General features: G+C 47.6%; 2 protein-coding genes across 11 annotated transcripts; one reads left to right on the top strand and one right to left on the bottom strand.

Moving 5' to 3' along the window:
• Nucleotides 1-110: 110 nt before the first annotated feature.
• Nucleotides 111-20,213, bottom strand: LYSMD1 (LysM domain containing 1). 6 transcript variants are annotated; one of them, XR_003720475.2, is made up of 5 exons: nt 19,998-20,213; nt 19,391-19,643; nt 16,016-16,380; nt 15,121-15,326; nt 111-234 (listed from the first exon to the last, which is right to left on the bottom strand). XR_003720475.2 is itself a non-coding variant. In XM_077947999.1 (4 exons), the coding sequence occupies exons 2-4, from the start codon at nt 19,568-19,570 to the stop codon at nt 15,188-15,190; spliced, it is 684 nt and encodes a 227-aa protein (XP_077804125.1). In that variant the 5' UTR covers nt 19,571-19,643; nt 19,998-20,213; the 3' UTR covers nt 14,055-15,187. The 6 variants fall into 6 exon arrangements, 4 of the variants coding, with proteins under 4 accessions (XP_077804125.1, XP_077804130.1, XP_015007450.2 ...); XR_001448045.3 differs by having other exon boundaries at nt 19,391-20,213; XM_077947999.1 differs by lacking the exon at nt 111-234 and having other exon boundaries at nt 14,055-15,326.
• TNFAIP8L2 (TNF alpha induced protein 8 like 2) lies at nt 10,937-14,058 on the top strand. Of its 5 annotated transcripts, none has more exons than XM_015150801.3 (2): nt 10,937-11,039; nt 13,000-14,058. In XM_015150801.3, the coding sequence occupies exon 2, from the start codon at nt 13,005-13,007 to the stop codon at nt 13,557-13,559; it is 555 nt and encodes a 184-aa protein (XP_015006287.1). In that variant the 5' UTR covers nt 10,937-11,039; nt 13,000-13,004; the 3' UTR covers nt 13,560-14,058. The 5 variants fall into 5 exon arrangements, with proteins under 5 accessions (XP_015006287.1, NP_001244348.1, XP_077846296.1 ...); NM_001257419.1 differs by having other exon boundaries at nt 10,963-11,039; nt 12,973-14,056; XM_077990170.1 differs by having other exon boundaries at nt 10,993-11,211; nt 12,671-14,058.
• Nucleotides 20,214-20,330: the final 117 nt, after the last annotated feature.

Here is a 20,330-nt window from a genome sequence, read left to right as displayed (position 1 = left end):
GCGACTAATCCTGCCCTTGGAGGGCGGCTAGACACCGCCTTCTCGTCACCTCTCCGCCAATAGTGCCGCCCGGGGAGGGGCGCCAGGAGCACCGTCCACCAAGAGGGCCAGGCCGGGAGGCTGAACTGGAGACCAGAGACAGACGCGAGATGGAGAGACCCACGGACAGTCGCTGACACCGGGCAGAGGAAGAAATACATACAGAAGCAGAGATCGGCTGGCACAGGAGAGGCTCTGGGGAGAAATTTCACAAGAGAGGAAGAGGAGCTGGGAGGAGAAAGAGACAGGAAACCTGGGAGCCTTGACGGGGCTGGGCTGGGCTGTCAGAGCCTGCGCGATCCGTCCTCCCTTCCCCTCCTATACGGTTTGGGCGACCCTGCTCCCGAGGGAGCCTCCCGCATCTCCCTGACTCTGCCCCCAACTCTCCGTTGCTCCTCTCAATGCTTTTTCCCTCTTTCTCCTTATTTCTCCCCGTAGGCCTCCTCTCGTTCGTCCTGACCCTGATAAGGAGGCCTAGCATGCGCGTGGGGGCTGGAGGCCTGGGAAAGGAAAGGAAGGTGTCAGCAGGAGGTTTCCCTTGTTTCCATGATCTCCTCCCCTCCCACCTCTACAAAGCAGCATGAGTTTGGGCCACTATGGCAAGAACTAGCTAGCAGTCAGGCTGTTGGGTCATGGAAGAGGGCAGGTGAGAGAGGCTGAAGCCAAAACAGATGTGGAAATCAAGACTAATTGACTCAGAGAAAGACACAGACAGAGTAGCAACTCTAAGACCTGAGACAGTAACCCACACAGCCTTACTGCCCCCAGATATATGTCCCACCTTTCCTCAGAGGACCCTGACATCCCTCCAAACAGCAGAACTGCCCCTTCTCCCTCCCCACCCTTCATAAAGCCCCTGGGAATGTCAGTGAGGAGGAAGAATAAAGCTACTACAGACAGGATTGCTTGGTACCTTGGTATTGCCTGGTAGGATTCTTCTCTATGTGGGGCTGGGACAAAAGACATTCTCAAAATTCTCCAGGAAAGTGGGTGGCCTGGGAGACACTGGCATTCTCAGATAGTTTTATCTGACTGAACACTTCTACCCACATCTTGGACTCTGGACTAGAGGAAAGGAGGGGAAAAGGGTTTGCCACTTTTAGGCCAGCCTTAACTGGACTGTGATCAGGGAGGGGAGCATCGACAACTAGGCTAAGCCCCACAATGAGTACGCAAGAGACCTAAACATACACACACATGTGCACACACACACACAGAGAAAGAGAGAGAGAAAGAGAAGACAGAGACAGAGACAGAGATTTAAGGCCAGGTGAACCAGTAAGGTGAACAGTAACTCAGTAAAGTCAGATCTAAAACAATAGAAGAAGATAAACTGGGACAATATCTACACAGGATTAACTGCGGAGAGATCGTGGGCCCAAGGCAGTTCAGCAGTTGGGGTTGTTTTAAAGGCTGGAAAGAAATTTTGAGAGAGGCCGGGCGCGGTGGCTCAAGCCTGTAATCCCAGCACTTTGGGAGGCCGAGGCGGGTGGATCACGAGGTCAGGAGATCGAGACCATCCTGGCTAACATGGTGAAACCCCGTCTCTACTAAAAATACAAAAAACTAGCCGGGCGTGGTGGCGGGCGCCTGTAGTCTCAGCTACTTGGGAGGCTGAGGCGGGAGAATGGCGTGAACCAGGGAGGCGGAGCTTGCAGTGAGCCGAGATCACGCCACTGCACTCCAGCCTGGGAGACACAGCGAGACTCCGTCTCAAAAAAAAAAAAAAAAAAAGAAATTTTGAGAGAAAGACACCTCAAAATATAGAGGCACTGAGAGGTTAAAAGAAATCTCCCCAGCTCCTAGCACAGGGTTTAGGTACTCAGATACATGCTTATTGAATAGATTAGTGAGTGGGGATTAGGGTATAATTCATTTAAAGTTTTAGGACCCAGCTCAAATCTCAGTTCAGTAAGTATTAAACACTTACTTGAGACACAATCTACTGCACAATCCACTGCACAATCTACTGGGTTGTGGTCCCAGACTTTAAGAAAATGATAATATATTTGAATTAAAATAAGATTTACATGTACTAAACTATTAAAAAGCAACACCAAGTCTCAAAAGAAAAGCTACATTGAACATAAATTTCCAAATGTGCAAAGAAGATAATAAATTTTCTCCAAAGACTGCACAGAAAGACGTTTGATACATTTTATCATGGAGGACAGGAAAACTTTGGTGGGAGTTGGCTTGGTGCAAAAGAAGAAAATGTTCTCGAGGGACACAGCTTCAGCAAAAGCTTTTACTTGATGAACAAGGAGCCTGCAGCATGGATAACAAAAAGGTGCTGTGAGGCTGGTATGTGGGAAAGGCACTAGTTAGGAGCAAGGAGAGGGAAAAGGGGAAGACAAATTACAGAAGGCCTGGAATGCCTAGGTGAACTGGTTAAAATCATCTGACAGGAGTAGGATGTCATTTTGAATTCTTGAAAAAGGGTGCAACTTGTCTTTTTCTTTCTTTCTTTCTTTTTTTTTTTTTTTTAAGCAAGAAGACAGAGACCTACTAGCAAGAAAATAGGTCTAAAGCTGAGGGGAGAGGGACAATCAGACAAAGGCGATGGGAACAGGTTTAGAAAGAAATAAATGAATCTGAGGGCTATTTTGAAGGACAAATCAAAATGACTCTCTTGGCTGGGCGAAGTGGCTCACCCCTGTAATCCCAGCACTTTGGGAGGCCGAGGTAGGCAGATCACCTGAGGTCAGGAGTTTTGAGACCAGCCTGGTCAACATGGAGAAACTCCAGCTCTGCTAAAAATACAAAAAAATTAGCTGGGCGTGGTGATGGCCATCTGCAATCCCAGCTACTCAAGAGGCTGAGGCAGGGGAATTGCTCGAACCCGGGAGACGGGAGGTTGCAGTGAGCCGAGATCGTGCCACTGCACTCCAGCCTGGGTGACACAGAGAGAAACTCTGTTAAAACAAAACAAAACAAAACCCTCTCTTCCTACTCCCTTAGTGTTTTGAAGAAAATCACACAGTCCTGGCTAGACGTAGTGACTCACACCTGTAATCCTAGCACTTTGGGAGGCCGAGGTGGGTGGATTGCCTGAGCTCAGGAGTTTGAGACCAGCCTGGGCAACGACAGTGAAACCCTGTCTCTACTAAAATACAAAAAATTAGCCAGGCATGGCGGCATGTGCCTGTAGTCCCACCTACTTGGGAGGCTGAGGCAGGAGAATCGCTTGAACCCGGGAGGCCGAGGTTGCAGTAAGCCGAGATTGCACCACTGCACTCCAACCTGGGCAACAGAGTGAGACTCTGTCTCAAAAAAAGAAAATCACACGTCCCACAGATTGGATTGGAAAAGCACTCTCTTCTAGTCCCCAGGGAGCTATTTCAAACTTCCTCCTTTTTTTGCAAGTTCTTTTCCTTACCATTTCCTTGTTCATCTCAGGAAAACCCTTTTCCATCTTCAGAGAACATAGAGATAATAAAGTGAGGATTCCACCAACTTTTTGCTCTCTACAGATATACTTAGCTGCATCATCATGCCTCTCTCATCCTAGTGAATGCCATCTGTATCTCCTGTCGAAGGTTCACCTATGACTTTACTAGAAGTTCTATGCAGTCCCTGATTGTCTATCTTGCTCAACACTGTATCCTTTCCTTGTAGCATAGTGCCTGCACACAGAAGGTATTAACTTAAAAAAAAAAAAAAGGAAGAAGAAGCAGGGTCTCATTGTGTTGTCCAGGCTGGTCTTGAACTCCTAGACTCAAGTGATCCTCCCCTCTCAGCCTCCCAAACTGCTGGGATTACCGACGTCAGCCACCATCTTTAACCTGTCCTTTTCTACTGATATTTTCCCCTTAGCATATACACATGCTCAAGTAACTCCCATGATTAAAAGGAAAACATTCCAAACTTTCTCTTGATCCTTGTCCGCACTCAGTCATCACTCAATGTCTCTCTTCCCTTCATAGCTAAGCTTCTAGAGTTACCTATACTTGCTATATCCATTTTCATGATTCCTATTCTCAATCATTTTAGTTTTTGCCCCCATCAGTCCACCGAGATTGCTCTCATTAAGGCCACCAGTGACCTCCTGGTCACATTCAATGAACAACTCTTCAGTCTTTATCCTTTTGCCCTCTCTGTGCCATTTGACCCTGTTGACTCCCCCTTCCTTGAAATGCTTTCTTCTTTTGGCTCCTGAGGTCCTTCTTTCTCTTGACAGAGACTAGGGGCTTAATAAATATATACTTTTAATGAATGGATAGTTTCACTTCTATTGATATGGCTTTTTTTTTTTTTTTTTTTTTTTTTTTTAGACAGTCTCACTCTGACGCCCCAGGCTGGAATGCAGTGGCATAATCTTGGCTCACTCACTGCAACCTCAGCCCCCTGGGTTCAAGCCCTTCTCTGTCTCAGCCTCCGGAGTAGCTGGGATTACAGGCACCCACCAACACGCCCAGCTAATTTTTATATTTTTAGTAGAGACAGGGTTTCGCCATGTTGGCCAGGCTGCTTTCAAACTCCTGACCTCAAGCGATCTGCCCATCTCAGCCTCCAAAGTGTTGGGATTACAGGTGTGAGCCACCACATCCAGCCTAATATAACCTTTCTTAGCCTTCTCTGAACTCCCTTTAAATGCTAGTGTTTCCTATGGTCATGTCCTTAGCCACCTCTTTCTGCTCTACATATTCTCATTGGTCAAGATAATCCAACAATAAGAACAGTTACAAAACCAATAGTTACAATAAACTGTTTTGTTTTTGTTTTTGTTTTGAGATGGAGTCTTGCTCTGTCACCTAGGCTGGAGTGCAGTGGCTCACTCGGCTCACTGCAAGACTGCAAGCTCCGCCTCCTGGGTTCACGCATTCTCCTGCTTCAGCCTCCTGATCTCCTGCCTCAGCCTCCTGAGTAGCTGGGACTACAGGCACCTGCCACCACACCCGGCTAAATTTTTTTTTTTTTTTCATTTTTAGTAGAGATGGGGTTTCACCATGTTAGCCAGGATGGTCTCGATCTCCTGACCTCATGATCTGCCCGCCTTGGCCTCCCAAAATGCTGGGATTACAGGCGTGAGCCACCGCACCCTGCCACAATAAACTGTTTATATGCTGCTTACCATAAAATCTAGGTGTTCAACTCAGGTCTTTCTCCTGAGTTCTCGACTCACGTATACAATTGCTTATTGGATACTTCCATTAAGATTTTTCATGTTTACCACTTAGTCTAAAGACAGGAAGTGGCTAGGTGCAGGGGCTCACACGTGTAATCCCAGCACTTTGGAAGGCCGAGGTGGGCAGATCACCTAAGGTTGGGAGTTCAAGACCAGCCTGACCAACATGGAGAAACCCTGTCTCTACTAAAAATACAAAATTAGCTGGGCATGGTGGCGGGCGCCTGTAGTGCCAGCTACTCAGGAGGCTGAGACAGGAGAATCGCTTGAACCCGGGAGGTGGAGGTTGCGGTGAGGCAAGATCACACCATTGCACTCCAGCCTGGGCAACAAGAGCGAAACTCCATCTTTAAAAAAGAAAAAAAAAAAAAAAAAAGGCCAGGCGCGGTGGCTCAAGCCTGTAATCCCAGCACTTTGGGAGGCCGAGACGGGCGGATCATGAGGTCAGGAGATCGAGACCATCCTGGCTAACACGGTGAAACCCCGTCTCTACTAAAAATACAAGAAAATTAGCCGGGCGAGGTGGCGGGCGCCTGTAGTCCCAGCTACTCGGGAGGCTGAGGCAGGAGAATGGCGTGAACCCGGGGGAGCGGAGCTTGCAGTGAGCCGAGATCGCGCCACTGCACTCCAGCCTGGGGCACAGAGCAAGACTCCGCGTCAAAAAAAAAAAAAAAAAAAAAAAAAAAACAGAAAGCTTGTTTTTTATCTTTCTATCCCCAGCACTTAATCATAATGCCTGGCATGCAGTAAGTAGAGGAAGAAATAAATGCATCAAAGATTAAAAACAAACAAACATCCTGTGGCTCAGAGGAAAAACAACAACAACAACAAAAACAAAACAAAACAAAAACAAACAAACAAAAAAAAACAAGCTGGGTACGGTGGCTCACTTCTGTAATCCCAGCACTTTGGGAGGCCAAGGCAGGCGGATGATGAGGTCAGGAGATCAAGACAGTCCTGGCTAACGTGGTGAAACCCCATCTCGATTAAAAATACAAAAAATTAGCTGGGAGTGGTAGCGCGCGCCTGTAATCCCAGCTACTCAGGAGGCTGAGGCAGGAGAATCGCTTGAATCTGGGAGGCAGAGATTGCAATGAGCCGAGATCGTGCCACTGCACTCCAGCCTGGGTGACAGAGTGAGACTCCATCTCAAAAAAAATAAATAAAAATAGGATGGGCACGGTGGCTCACGCCTGTAATCCCAGCACTTTGGGACGCCAAGCTGGGCGAATCATGAGGTCAGGAGTTCAAGACCAGCCTGGCCAACATAGTGAAACCCAGTCTCTACTAAAAATACAAAAATTAGCCGGGCGTGGGGGCACACACCTGTAATCCCAGCTACTCGGGAGGCTGAGGCAGGAGAATCACTTGAACCTGGGAGGCAGAGGTTGCAGTAAGCGGAGATCACACCACTGCACTTCAGCCTGGGCGACAGTGCGAGACTCTGTCTCATAAGTAAGTAAGTAAATAAATAAATAAATACCCAAAACAAAAAAAGAGTAATCGGCCGGGCGTGGTGGCTCAAGCCTGTAATCCCAGCACTTTGGGAGGCCGAGACGGGCGGATCACGAGGTCAGGAGATCGAGACCATCCTGGCTAACATGGTGAAACCCCGTCTCTACTAAAAAATACAAAAAACTAGCCGGGCGAGGTGGCAGGCACCTGTAGTCCCAGCTACTCGGGAGGCTAAGGCAGGAGAATGGTGTAAACCCGGGAGGCGGAGCTTGCAATGAGCTGAGATCTGGCCACTGCACTCCAGCCTGGGCGACAGAGCAAGACTCCGTCTCAAAAAAAAAAAAAAAAAAAAAAAAAAAGAGTAAAAGCTGTGAACTATCTCCAGCTATGTCAGGCTGACTTACTTGACTGCTTTAAATCACACTAAACTTACTCTTTCTGAACTGATATGAGAGTACCGATCTTAACCATGGTAAAACCTCAACTAAAACAAACATAGGACTGTTCCATCCTGAATACTTTCCCAAATAACTGAAGTTTATCCAATTAAGGGCAAAATATCTTCATTTTGCTTCAAAGTAGAAATTGCTCAAAAAAGTACTATTCATTTCCCGTAGATTACACAGTGGAAAGAGCACCATTGAAAGTCAGTGAGACTTAGCTAGATTCATCTCTGGAGTATGGCTTTGGATAAACTACTTATCTCTAAGTCTGACTCTGTCTTCTGTAAGTGGACATACTACCTTCCTGCCTACTTCTTAGGATCCAATAAGATACTGTAGGTGAAATGGTTTGCAAATTCAAAAGTGTTTTGCACATTTAAGATACCATTGTTTCGCCAGGGTGCACAGTGACTTACTCCTGTAATCTCAGCACTTTGGGAGATTGAGGCAGGAGGTCTGTTTGAGTCCACAAGTTCGAGGCTGCAGTGAGCAGTGACTGAGCCACTGTACTCCAGCCTGGGCAAGATAGCAAGACCCTGTCTCTAAAAAAAATTTGTGGCCAGGTGCAGTGGCTCACGCCTGTAATCCCAGCACTTTGGAAGGTCGAGGTGGGTGGATCACAGTTCGAGACCAGCCTGGCCAATATGGTGAAACTCCGTCTCTACTAAAAATACAAAAAAATTAGCCAGGCGTGGTGGCACATGCCTGTAATCCCAGCTACTCAGGAGGCTGAGTCAGAAGAATTGCTTGAATCCGGGAGGTGGAGGTTGCAGTGAGCTGAGATTGCACCACTGCACTCCAGCCTGGGTGACAGAGCGAGACTCCATCTCAAAAAAAAGAAAAAAAATGTTTTTGGCCAGGTGCGGTGGCTCACGCCTGTAATCTCAGAAGTTTGGGAGGCTGAAGTGGGTGGATCACAAGGTCAGGAGTTCAAGACCAGCCTGGCCAGGATGGTAGAAACCCCATCTCTACTAAAAATACAAAAATTAGCCAGGCATGGCAGTGGGTGCTTGAAATCCCAGCTAGTCAGGAGGCTGAGGCAGAGAATCTGCTGAACCTGGGACGCAGAGGTTGCAGTGAGCTGAGATCGTACCACTGCACTCCACCCTGGGCAACAGAGTGAGACTCTGTCTCAATTGAAAAAAAAAAAAGAGAGAGAGAGAAAATAAAAGACCTCCCCAAGAATGAAGTAAATGAACATTATAACATGTGACTCCTATGTTACTACCATTTTCCCCTCATATCCTGGTTTTGGATATGTTTTGACTTTATTCTTTCAGCACATATTTATTGAGCACAGTATGTGCCAAGCACTATGCAGACACTAAAACATAATCTGAGCTCAGTGGGTAGACAGTTAATAAAATCACAAATTCCAGATGGGTGCTATGGCTCATGCCTGTAATCCCAGCACTTTGGGAGGCCAAGATGGGCAGAGAGCTTGAGGCCAGGAGTTCGAGACCAGCCTGGTCAACATGGCGAAACCCTGTCTCTACTAAAAATTCAAAAATTAGCCAGGTGTGGTGGCGGTGTAATCCCAGCTATCAGGGAGGCTGAAGCAGGAGAATCACTTGAATGTGAAAGGCAGAGGCTGTAGTGAGCTGAAATCGTGTCACTGCACTCCAGCCTGGGCGACAGGGACAGAGCAAGACTCTGAGAAAGAAAGAAAAGACAGAGAGAAAGAGAGAGAGGGAGGGAGGGAGGGAGGGAGGGAGGGAGGGAGGGAGGGAGGAAGGAAGGAAGGACGGAAGGAAGGAAGGAAGGAAGGAAGGAAGGAAGGAAGGAAGGAAGGAAGGAAGGAAGGAAGGGGAGTTTGAAACTGGAGAGGAAAACAGGTGAAGACTAGGTAGCAGAATTCTGAATCCAGAAGTTGTTATTGTATTTGCATCTTCTTATATTTTTATTCCCTTTATTCTTTTTCTTTTTGTTTCTTTTCTTTTCTTTTTTTTTTTTTTGGAGACACAGTCTCACTCTATCACCAGGCTGGAGTGCAGTGGCACTATCTCGGCTCACTACAACCTCTGCCTCCCTGGTTCAAGCGAATCTCCTGCCTCAGCTTCCCGAGTAGCTGGGACTACAGGCGCGCACCACCATGCCCAGCTAATTTTTGTATTTTTAGTAGAGACAGGGTTTCACCAGGTTAGCCAGGATGGTCTTCATCTCCTGACCTCAGGTGATCCACCCACCTTGGCTTCTCAAAGTGTTGGGATTACAGGCGTGAGCCACCATACCTAGCCGAGACAGGGTTTCACCACGTTGACCAGTCTGGTCTCAAACTCCTGACCTCAGGTGATCCACCCGCCTTGGCTTCCCAAAGTGTTGGGATTACAGGCGTGAGCCACCACGCCCGGCCTGGAGCAACTTTTTTGAAGCTTGCTATGATCTGATCTTTTTCCTTCTTCACTTATCTCTCAAACAACCTACATTCCAGACATATATCACCACTTCCTGAGAATGTCCTGTATTATGTTTTTTTCCTGTATGTGCTTACGCCATCCCCATCATCTGGGACTTCTTCCCTATCTCTGGCTATTAAGTAGTTGAATCTATCTTTCCAAGCCCTATCATAATTAAGCTTTCAAAATTATTTAAGTCCCCATTAAAGTTAATGGCATTGTTTGACTAGTATTACTGTTATTTACGCTTAAGGTTATCTCCCTGGCCAGATTCCCTGTAAGATTCTTGATGGCAAGTGTTTTTGTCTCATTCAACAACTGTGACTTCCAGCATGGGTGCAGTGGCTCACACCTGTAATCCCAACACTTTGGGAGGCCAAGGTGGGAGGATTGCTTGAGCCTAGAAGTTCAGCCTGGGCAACAGAGTGAGACCTTCCTCTCTACAAAAAAAAAAAAAAAAGGAAGGCCTGGTGGTGTGCACCTCTGGTCCCAGCTACTAGGGAGGCTGAAGTAGGAAGATCTCTTGAGCTCAGGAGGTCAAAGCTGCAGTCAGCTGTGATGATGCCACTGCACTCCAGCCTGGGCAACAGAACGAGACCCTATCTCAAAAACAAAACAACAAACAAACAAAAAAAACTCAATTGTGACTGCTCCTCATTTTGTATCCCTTTAGCAGCTACAAAGCTCACCCTGCGGTGTGCAGTGGCTCACACCTGTAATCTCAGCACTCCGGGAGGCCAAGGTGGATCACCTGTCAGGAGTTTGAGAGCATTCTGGCCAACATGGTGAAACCCTGTCTCTACTAAAAATACAAAACAAGCCGGGCATGGTGGCATATGCCTGTAATCTCAGCAACTCGGGAGGTTGAGGCAGGAGAATCACTTGAACCTGGGAGGCACAGCTCGCAGTGAGCCGAGATCACACCTTTGCACTCCACCCTGGGCTACAAGAGCAAAACTCCGTCTCAAAAAAAAAAAAAAAAAAGCAACTCAGTAGGCTTGTTCCTCTGGGCTAGTGATTCAGTGCTGTGCTGGCACCTGCTGGTCACCTGTGGTGTAGCAGCCCTGGTCCCAGCACCTTCCTCCCTTCAGTATTAAGGGTTGTGACAGTCTGTGCCCTTACCTAGCAATCACTGGAATAATACATTAAATACTCGCCCCACAGCACCACCTTTCAATCTGCAGAAATTTTCCCACTAGCTTCCTACCCCAGAAATTTGGACTTTACATCCTTCCCAGTACTGCAGAAATATAAGGACAGGATCTCCAGGAACTGGGCAGCAAGAAAAGAAAGAAGCAATGTGAGAGTAGAGGATGCAAATCCCTTTTCCCCCTTCAAAGAATCAAGACTGTTTCCAACAGAATTCCACTCTTTTTGACCTTTGTCTTATTTCTAGGTTGCTCTTGGGCCAGAGGCCTTCTTGGAGACAGTAGTGATGAACCGGAGGTTGAGCAGAGAGTAGGTAGGCGGGGCTCAAGGGGTGGGGCCAAGCCAAAGGGCTCTCACACTAAGTGAAGCTTCTCCATTCTGTAAGCTTTCCCGGAACATCCAAGGCAAGACTGGCACCCAGCACAGCAGGTGAGGGACCGGCAGTGACAGAATGGTAGACTTTAGGGGTAACGGTGGCAGAGGAGTCTCCAGCTCTTTCAGTCTTAGCTTTTCATATTGTGAAACTCTTGCTTATACAATTCTTGGGTCCTTTGTAGAGCTTAACTTAGTTTTTCTGGTGGCAAGGCAGCCTCTGAAAGACCTGGTTTTGGATGCAGTGGGGGCAGGGCTGAGGGATGCAGGTGGATCCATATCCGTATGGATGTGTGTGAAATGCAAGGAAGTCTTAGGAGACAAGGAGATGGACGGGTAAGGGCCAGAGGGAGAGTATGGCCAGGCCAGAGAGGATTATAGGGAGGACCCAGACAAGAGAAAAAGGGAGACTGAAACAGGGAGAGAGGGAGAGGACATCGGAACAAATGTGAGACGGCAATGGGGGCAATGGAGAGCTGGGTAACAGGAAGGCCAAGGAGGAAGGAAGGCTCACATGGAGCAATCTCCTCTTCCGGCTGGGGAACATGGTCCAGAAAGCCCCAAGGCAAGCTGGGAGCAAAGCAAGGTTCAGGTTTCCACTGGAAGGATTCAGCTGGGGAAGAAACCCCCTCAGTCCCCACCTCCCCTGCCTCTTCAGACTCCCATTTTGGTTTGGGGGAGAGGGCGAGGCTGCTCCTCACTGCGGTCACAGCCACATCCTGCAGAGCAGGGGAGGGGGAAGTAAGAAGCAAAACAACCAGAAGAACCACAGGCGAAGACCATGGGGAGAGAACCCTGGACACATGGAGCTGATATGCCGCCAAGAAGGTCCTGAGTTCAGTGCAGCAGAAGGCTCAGACCTTCAGGACTGCCTGCCCTTCTTGAGGTGCTGGTTTCTTGTGCTTCCTCAGTTGGCTTTAACCACACTGGGAGCATTCTGGGGAAGGAGGTTTCTCTGGATTATTTGGTTTGAAGCCCATCTTTATCATTTACTAGTGACTTTGGCCAAATTGCTAAATTTCTCTTAGCTTCAGTTTTCTCACTGCAAAATGGGAATACCTACCTTAACCTTATACAGGATTGGGAAGACTAAGATGACTGACATAAAGCACTTGGCACATAGTAGGTTCTCAGTAAATGTTAGTTATTACTCCTATTAGGATTCCTGGGATGCTTATGCTTCTTACTTTAAAGGAAGTACAGTGCAATAGCTGCCACTGGCTTTGGGGGCCAAAAAATGAGTTGTGTTTGATCTTGGGTAAATTATTTAATGTAAGTATCATTTGCTCAGCTGTAAAACAAGGATGGTAATACCTATACCACACAGACATATGGCACAGAGTCAGTGTCCAAAAATGGCAGCTGTAAGAATTCTGTCAGGCTGGGCGTGGTGGCTCACACCTATATTCCCAGCACTTGGGGAGGTCGAGGTGGGTGGATCACGAGGTCAGGAGATCAAGACCAGCCTGGCCAACATGGTGAAACCCCATCTCTACTAAAAAATACAAAAATTAGCCGGGCATGGTGGTGGGGGCCTGTAATCCCAACTACTTGGGAGGCTGAGGCAGGAGAATAGCTTGAACTTGGGAGGTGGAGGTTGCAGTGAACAGATATCACACCCCTGCACTCCAGCCTGAGTGACAAAGCAAGACTCCGTCTCAAAAAAAAGAATTATCTGTCAGGTAAGCCCTGTCTTCACTGCAGCAGCAACAGCCATCTTCCCCTTGAGAAGTAACTTGTGCTAGGCTAGCCTCCCGTGTGCCCACATTCCTCCAGCCGGAGCTATCGCCACTCCCATGGGCTGTTTTGGAGTCAAGATTTGCTACAGCACTAAGGGGAAAAAGCAGGAGAAAGGCATAGAGGACTGAGGGGCCTCAGGGGGCGGGGAGGATGACAAACAAAGATGATGATGACATGGAAACTAAAGAAGCAACAGAAAGGGGAAAAGTCATTTCTCTCTTTCTAAGGAAGCCTGTGGCCTTTCTTCTAGTGACTGACCACATACCCCACTCTCCAGGACCCATGGAGTCCTTCAGCTCAAAGAGTCTGGCACTGCAAGCAGAGAAGAAGCTACTGAGTAAGATGGCGGGTCGGTCTGTGGCTCATCTCTTCATAGATGAGACAAGCAGTGAGGTGCTAGATGAGCTCTACCGTGTGTCCAAGGAGTACACGCACAGCCGGCCCCAGGCCCAGCGCGTGATCAAGGACCTGATCAAAGTGGCTGTCAAGGTGGCTGTACTGCACCGCAATGGCTCCTTCGGCCCCAGTGAGCTGGCCCTGGCTACCCGCTTTCGCCAGAAGCTGCGGCAGGGTGCCATGACGGCACTTAGCTTTGGCGAGGTAGACTTCACCTTCGAGGCTGCTGTTCTGGCTGGCCTGCTGACCGAGTGCCGGGATGTGCTGCTGGAGTTGGTGGAACACCACCTCACGCCCAAGTCACATGGCCGCATCCGCCACGTGTTTGATCACTTCTCTGACCCAGGCCTGCTCACAGCCCTCTATGGGCCTGACTTCACTCAGCACCTTGGCAAGATCTGTGACGGGCTCAGGAAGCTGCTAGATGAAGGGAAGCTCTGAGAGCCCCGAGTCTAGCACATTCCACTTTGACAAAATGGCTGACTGAGAAAACACAGATAATGAGCTTCCTAACCCTGCTCAGCTGCCACTAACGCTTTTCAATCTTCAGGCTTCATTCCTTCCCAAGAGTGCTTTTGACTCTGAGACCAGCCCATCCCCACACAGCTGGTGGAGAAGGAGCAATGCTGAGGGGTGAGGCCTCTCTCCCACTCCAGCCCCAGGACAGGAAACAGAACTGCCTGAAAAAGGTGAAGTGAAACTTGGATCTCTATTTCTCCCATAAGGGACTTCTGAAACAGGGAAGCCCCCTCCCATGTGAACCAAGGAAAGGAGGCACAGCCCAGAGAACCCCTCTGGGGACACTAAAGACAGAAGAGGGGAAGGTGGCCCTTAGAAACAGAGCTTGGACAGATGCCAGAGGCTCTGTTCCAGAGTGCAGGAGGAGGGGGCTAGGGCAGGGGAGATTCTCATAGGGGAAATAAAACTACTAGAATATGCACAGGGCTCAATGTTTAATCTGTCCAGCTTCGTATACCTTATAGTCATCACAGAAGAAAGGAGGTATATAAACACCACTTCTCTCACCTTTCATCATTTCCAAACAGGAGACTGAGGGAGATTTCCATTATTATTGAGGTTCCCTTACCTACTTCTGTTTGAGAAACAAACAAAACTGTACCATAGATCAGTGCTACAAATTGCAAATAAATATGCAGTGAGGAGGAGGGCATAGAGAGAGAGGGTCTAGAGGGTAGGGGGCGTAACAAAGAGACTCTCACAACTGGCTTCCTCTTCAAACCCCAAGGAAAGCCTCCTTCCATCTGTTCCCCTCATCACAGGCTGAGCAGAACAGGTCAGAAGGGTGAACTGGTAGAATGGAGGGTTCAGGTCCCTACAGTGCTGCTTTTTCTCAGGGTCAAGAATTGTGAAAAAGTTACAGGGAATTGGTTAGTCAAGACTGAGCCCATTCAACAGGAATGGGGTACCAAAAAAAAAAAAAAAAAACTCAGTTCAAATCTGTCCCTTTAAGATTGGAGAAAAGGCCAGCAGTCATCCATTCTCTGCGGTAGGCTAGGTCACCGATTGCCTCATCCTCAATCACATGTCTGGCCAACAAGGTGGGGAAGGTGGAGAACCAGCACTCATTGGCTCACTGTTCCCAGGTTCTCTCACCCCAGGGCTATAGAAATTCCATTTTTTAGCTAAGAGTGGGAAGGAATAAAATATAGCAAATAAATATTACTTCAATATTAGCACCAAATAAATTATGTCACACAGTTGGAGATGAGGAAGAAGCTGAGGGGGAGTCTCTGCTTCCCTGTTCTAAGGCCAGGGAATGGTAAAAAGGATAGGAAAGGCAACAGGGATATAAAAAGAGCCTTTTGAGTCTAAAGGACTCAACTCTAGATTCAGCCCAAGAACTGGGAAAGGTCCAGTTCCCATTCCCTAATCTTGCCAATAAAACTGCCCCAGGCCAAGGAATTTTTGGCGGACAAGGAGGCTGGGGAAGATGGCTGGAGTGGAGGGAGGCAGGCTGGTAAGCCATGTTCTTGAGCCTCACCTCAGGCTCCTCTCCCCCTGAAGTTTCTCCTTCAACATCTTGCTTCTCTCAGTCAGTTCTGGGGACATCAGAGTTTGAAGATTTCATCCTCCTGGTCCCGTAGTGTCCGGGTCCGAGAGGTACGGGTCAGCGGCACGGGACCTAGGACTGCTCGTTGCTGCATCCGAGGGGAGCTCAGGTGGAGACCTGCATCCTCCCCAGGTACCCTGCAAGTGAGGAAAGGGGGGAAAGAGTGACAGATCAAGGGAAGAACCTCACAATGGGCTAAGTGAGAGGTACATGGAAAGCTGTCTTCTAATACATAAGCTGGTTGCTTCAAGACAGTCTCAATACCTTCTAGATAAATCCTAACCCTAATGCTCCTTCATGGATGACCAGAGCAGTAAAAACAGTTAACTGTCGGCTGGGCATGGTGGCTCACGCCTGTAATCTCAGCACTTTGCGAGGCTGAGGCGGGCAGATCATGAGGTCAGGAGATCGAGATCATCCTGGCTAACACAATGAAACCCCGTCTCTACTAAAAATACAAAAAATCAGCCAGGCGTGGTGGTGGGTGCCTTTAGTCCCAGCTACTTGGGAGGCTGAGGCAGGAGAATGGCATGAACCCGGGAGGCGGAGCTTGCGCCACTGCACTTTAGCCTGGGCAACATAGTGAGACCCCGTCTCAAAAAAAGTCAACTGTCTGACTCCAATAAGAACACAGAACCCAGTTTTCCACTGCCTCTACCTGTGTCAGCAGGCATCGTCTCTGCTCATTGCTTTGGGGCCACATGGGGGAAACGTATCACCTTGCCTCTGTTGGCACTGTGCTTACTTACTTGTGTTTGTGGTTAGGTAAGATAGGAAGAATGGAGGAGTCTAGGGAGGAACTTATAAGGAACCATTCAACACTCACCCACTTTCCCCTTTTTTCAGCTTCTGGGCAGCAGCCTTCTTGGACAGGCTGATCTGTGAATCAAGCTTCTTAAGGAAATCAGAGGCAGAGAGGTCATGGATGGGCGTGGGGGTTTCCTGGCCAGGTGTGGGGAAGACTTCACCATTGGCACGTCCTGCTCCTGTCTCTTGTTTCTTCCTCTCAGTTGAGTGTGGCCAAACTTCATCGTTACTTGGGCGTACTTCTTCCTCTCCATCTTTTTCTTCCTCAGAATCCAAACCATTGAACAGGTCTCTGGGCTCTGTCAGGATGGGGATGTAGAGGGTTTTCTTCAGGAAGATGGAGTCATTAGTGTAAAGGCGGTTTGCACGTTTAATCTGTTCCATCTTAAAAAAAAAAAAAAAGAGTCAACAAAATTCAGGACAGTAATAATGATCAATCTTACATTGCATCTCGAGCTTTTTAAAGTGACTGCACAGAGTCTTCTTTGATTCCATAACAACCAAGCTAAAGTACAAAGGGCTGACATTATTTCTACTTTATAGATGAGTGGTTTTCACACTTTTTGGTCTTAGGGCCCCCTTACATTTTAAAAACTTATTGTGCAAGCTGGGCACAATGTCTGATGCCTGTAATTCCAGCTACTCAGGAGGCTGAGGCGGGAGGACAGCTTGAGCCCAGGAATTAGAGTCCAGCCTGAGCAATATAGTGAGACCCCATTTCTAAAAATAAAAAAATAAAATAAAAATAAATGAATAAATAAATAAAAATGAAGGAACTGAGGCTCAGAGAGGTTAAGCTACTTGCCTGAAACTATCTATCAAGTTAATGACACAGCTAGAACGACAATCCTGGGTCTTTTCACTGCTTCTGGGAAAGGTTTTCACACTATACTATTAACAATGTCAGTAATAAATATTTATTTTGACCTATCTATTCATCACTGGACCTAGTGACTGGCATCACCATCTATTTGCCTGGCCTTCCAAGGTAAAAACATCAATGTCATCCTTAACTAATACTTGCCTTTCATCACCATACCAAGTGGTCAACAAAACTGCTTCAAAAATCTCTCTCACATCTGGTCTCATCTTCAGGCCTATTGCCAAAGATTTAAAATAGACCCAAAGTATTTCTCATCTGGGGTTATTACAACAGTTTAACTGGCCTTCCTCGCTCTATTTCTACTCATCCTCCTCTTGGCATCTATCTTTCTAAAAAAATAAATCTGATTAACCCACTACCCTGCTTATAAACCTCCTATGGGGTCCTCATTGGCTAAAGATAAAAACCAAATTAGCATTCAAGGGCTTTCTCAATCCAGCTCCCAAAGGAAATGTCTAGATTAATCTCCCTTTGCCACCTCTACATTTTGCTATCCTGAACTTTTTATTTTTCTTTGAACATTCCATGATCTTTTTCACACTTTATTCATGCTGTTACTTCTGCCTGAAATGCTCCTGCCCCTCTACTATCCCATTCTCTGCTTGGAAAACTTCTATTCATCAACCACCACTCCCTTTGTGTTACCTTCTTCAGGACTCCTAATGCATACTGTAAATATTGCTATAATCATACATAACCCTACTATAATATTATTCACCTCTTTAAATATTTGCTTTGCCTAAACCCTATGAGTCCTTTAAGGGCAAGGATTGTGACTTGCTGTCTCTGTATCCCCAGGCAGTCGTTAGCATCCTACAGACTTTGACACATAGCAGGGGCTCATTAATGCTTTATTTAAAAATTATTAATTATAATTATCTAATTATTATAATAATTAGATAATGAAATATAGAAACTACAGATATAGTATATTCGTATTTTTTTTCTTCTTTTTTTTTTTTTTTTTTTTGGAGACAAGGTCTCACTCTGTTGCCCAGCCTGGAATGTAATGGCACAATCTCAGTTCACTGCAACCTCCGCCTCCCAGGCTCAAGTGATCCTCTGCCTCAGCCTCCCCAGTAGTTGGGATTACAGGCACATGCCATCACACCCAGCTAATTTTTGTATTTGTTGTAGAGATGGGGTTTCACCACATTGCCCAGGCTGGTCCTATACTCCTGAGCTCAAGCAATCCACTCGCCTCAGCCTCCCAAAGTGCCGGGATTACAGCACAGGCATGAGCCACCACGCCTGGCCCACCCCAGCCCCTTTCCAACTAAAATTTAATCTTTCTGATTTCCTATCCGTTTTTTTATTTTGAGACAGAGTCTCGCTCTGTTGCCCAGGCTGGAGTGCTGGAGTGCAGTGGTGCGATCTCAGCTCATCACAACCTTCACCTCCCAGCTTCAAGCAATTCTTCTGCCTCAGCCTCCTGAGTAGCTGGGATTTCAGGCGAGCACCACCACGCCCGGCTAATTTTTGTATTTTTAGTTGAGACAGTGTTTTGCCACGTTAGCCAGACTGGTCTCGTACTCATAACCTTAGGTGATCCACTTGCCTCAGCCTCCCAAAATGCTAGGATTACAGGGGTGAGCCACCATGCCTGGCCCTGATTCTTTGTTAATACCTTTACAAATTCACCACGTTCTGTCATTTGTAATCATTATTTGTGTACCTGTTTATTTCTCATTAGGCCATAAATTACATGAGGACAGCAACCATATAGTTTAAGTTTCTGTCTCCCAGAAAAGTTATCACAGTGCTTTAAATGTTGGCTAAAGCATAAAAATGTTGGCTAAATTCAACATTTGCTTGAGTGAGATGGAACAAGAAAACAGGGGTGGGGGTAGGGGGAGTAACCTCATCAACTTCAATGCTATACATTTTTACATCTATCCAATTTCCCCCATGCATGACCTGAAATACTTGGTGTAGAGTACCTGTTTTGTGCCAGGGAAGCCGCCTTACTAGAAAGAAGGCAGAGCACTGAGGAGGAACCAAGAGCAAGGAGAGGTAGGCACTTTAGGAACTGAGAACTAAAAATAAGCTCTCCATTATTTGCTGTAAACGTTTAATCACTCTCAATGTAAAATTTTCTGTGTGGTTTACAGAGTCAGACAGACCTGTTTGAATCCCATATCTGACAATCATTATTTGACCTTAGTCAAAATGGTTAACCAATCCAAGTCTCAGTTTCTTCATCTGCCAAAAGGGAACAATAAATGTATACTTGATACGGACGTGAGGGTGAAATGAGCTAACGTATGTGAAGCCCCTAGCACAGTGTCTGGCATGATAAAATAGGAGCTGTTCCTCTCCATTGGAATAGTAGAGCAGAACTTGTCCCAACCACGCAGTGCAACACTGTGATGGGAAAACAAAGATAAAAGCAGAACAGAGTTCAACACATTAGGAACATTTCAGGGGAGGTTACCTAGAAGGTCCACTACATTCTTCTCAGGACTAAATCCCTCCTGACTCTTGTCTGCACCCCAATCCTGGAAAACTCACCGTCACCCCATATTTGAGTGCTAGTCCAGCCAGGGTGTCTCCGGGCTCCAAATGATGCTCCAGGCGTCTTTCCCTCACTGGGGAGCAGGCCGATTGCACCAGGCTTCCATATGAACGAGCCCGGCTCCCGTGAAGCAGTCCTGACCCCCCTGGCGGGGGCTGTCTAGACGGGGAAGCCATCTCTTCACCCTGCCGACAGCTAGGTTGCAACTAGGGGAGGCCCGACCGAGACTGCGAATGACAGGCCTGAAGTCTGGGAATAGATATTCAGGGGATTCCTTTCCCCTTCTCTCTTCCCCTGTGTCCCCGCCTCCCCAGCACTACGCCACCTGCCCCCTCCCGGTTTCTCCTCCCTCCAAGTCCTTATCCACAAATCTGTCCCTTGAGTATTCAGTCCCTCCCTGATTCGCCCCTAAGCACCCCTCCGACTTTGAACTCCCCCACAACTCCTCGCTACATTGACCTCTGACCTTTGAACTCTAGAAATAATCCTCAACACTCTTTCCTCAGTTTGCCCCCAAGTAGTCTGGCCTCAGGGCGCTCCCACATCCCAGCTCTGCCCGGTCCCGGGGTTTGTTTGCTAGAGCCAGGAACAAATCAGGCCCACCCCAGGTGAACTGTCGCCGCAGACGAAGAGCGTGAGGATTGCGAGAATTTGTAGTACACCTTCCACTCAGAGATCCTCAAAGGTCCGCTCCGCATCAGATAGGTCACACCCTCAAATTTCGGCTCCACATCTAGGTTCTTGTCCCTCTAAACGCCTCAGATCCACCAAGATGCAAGGGCCTGGATCCAGCTGAGCGGCAAGGTCTTTGAGGAAAAGACTTCATTTCCCAAAAGGCGTCGCGTCTGCGGAGTCGCACGGCACCATAGGAAATGCAGTTCCCTCCACGCGCCAGAGAGTGGATATCCGGATGGCGCAATGCATGCGTGGAAGTGC

Source organism: Macaca mulatta, chromosome 1 (assembly GCF_049350105.2).
Source record: "Macaca mulatta isolate MMU2019108-1 chromosome 1, T2T-MMU8v2.0, whole genome shotgun sequence".
NCBI classification, from domain to species: Eukaryota; Metazoa; Chordata; class Mammalia; order Primates; family Cercopithecidae; genus Macaca; species Macaca mulatta.
This window is presented reverse-complemented; position numbering and strand designations above follow the sequence as displayed.

What these genes read in the sequence shown, in the direction of transcription:
- TNFAIP8L2 (XM_077990170.1), top strand. Translation starts at nt 12,873, where the DNA reads ATGACAAACAAAGATGATGATGACATGGAAACTAAAGAAGCAACAGAA.
- LYSMD1 (XM_015151964.3), bottom strand. Translation starts at nt 19,570, where the DNA reads ATGGCTTCCCCGTCTAGACAGCCCCCGCCAGGGGGGTCAGGACTGCTT. An exon ending in CACTCAAATATGGGGTGACG is followed by an intron (nt 16,381 to 19,390) that starts GTGAGTTTTCCA and finishes TTTTTTTTTAAG; the next exon opens with ATGGAACAGATTAAACGTGC. An exon ending in CTGAAAAAAGGGGAAAGTGG is followed by an intron (nt 15,327 to 16,015) that starts GTGAGTGTTGAA and finishes CCTCACTTGCAG; the next exon opens with GGTACCTGGGGAGGATGCAG.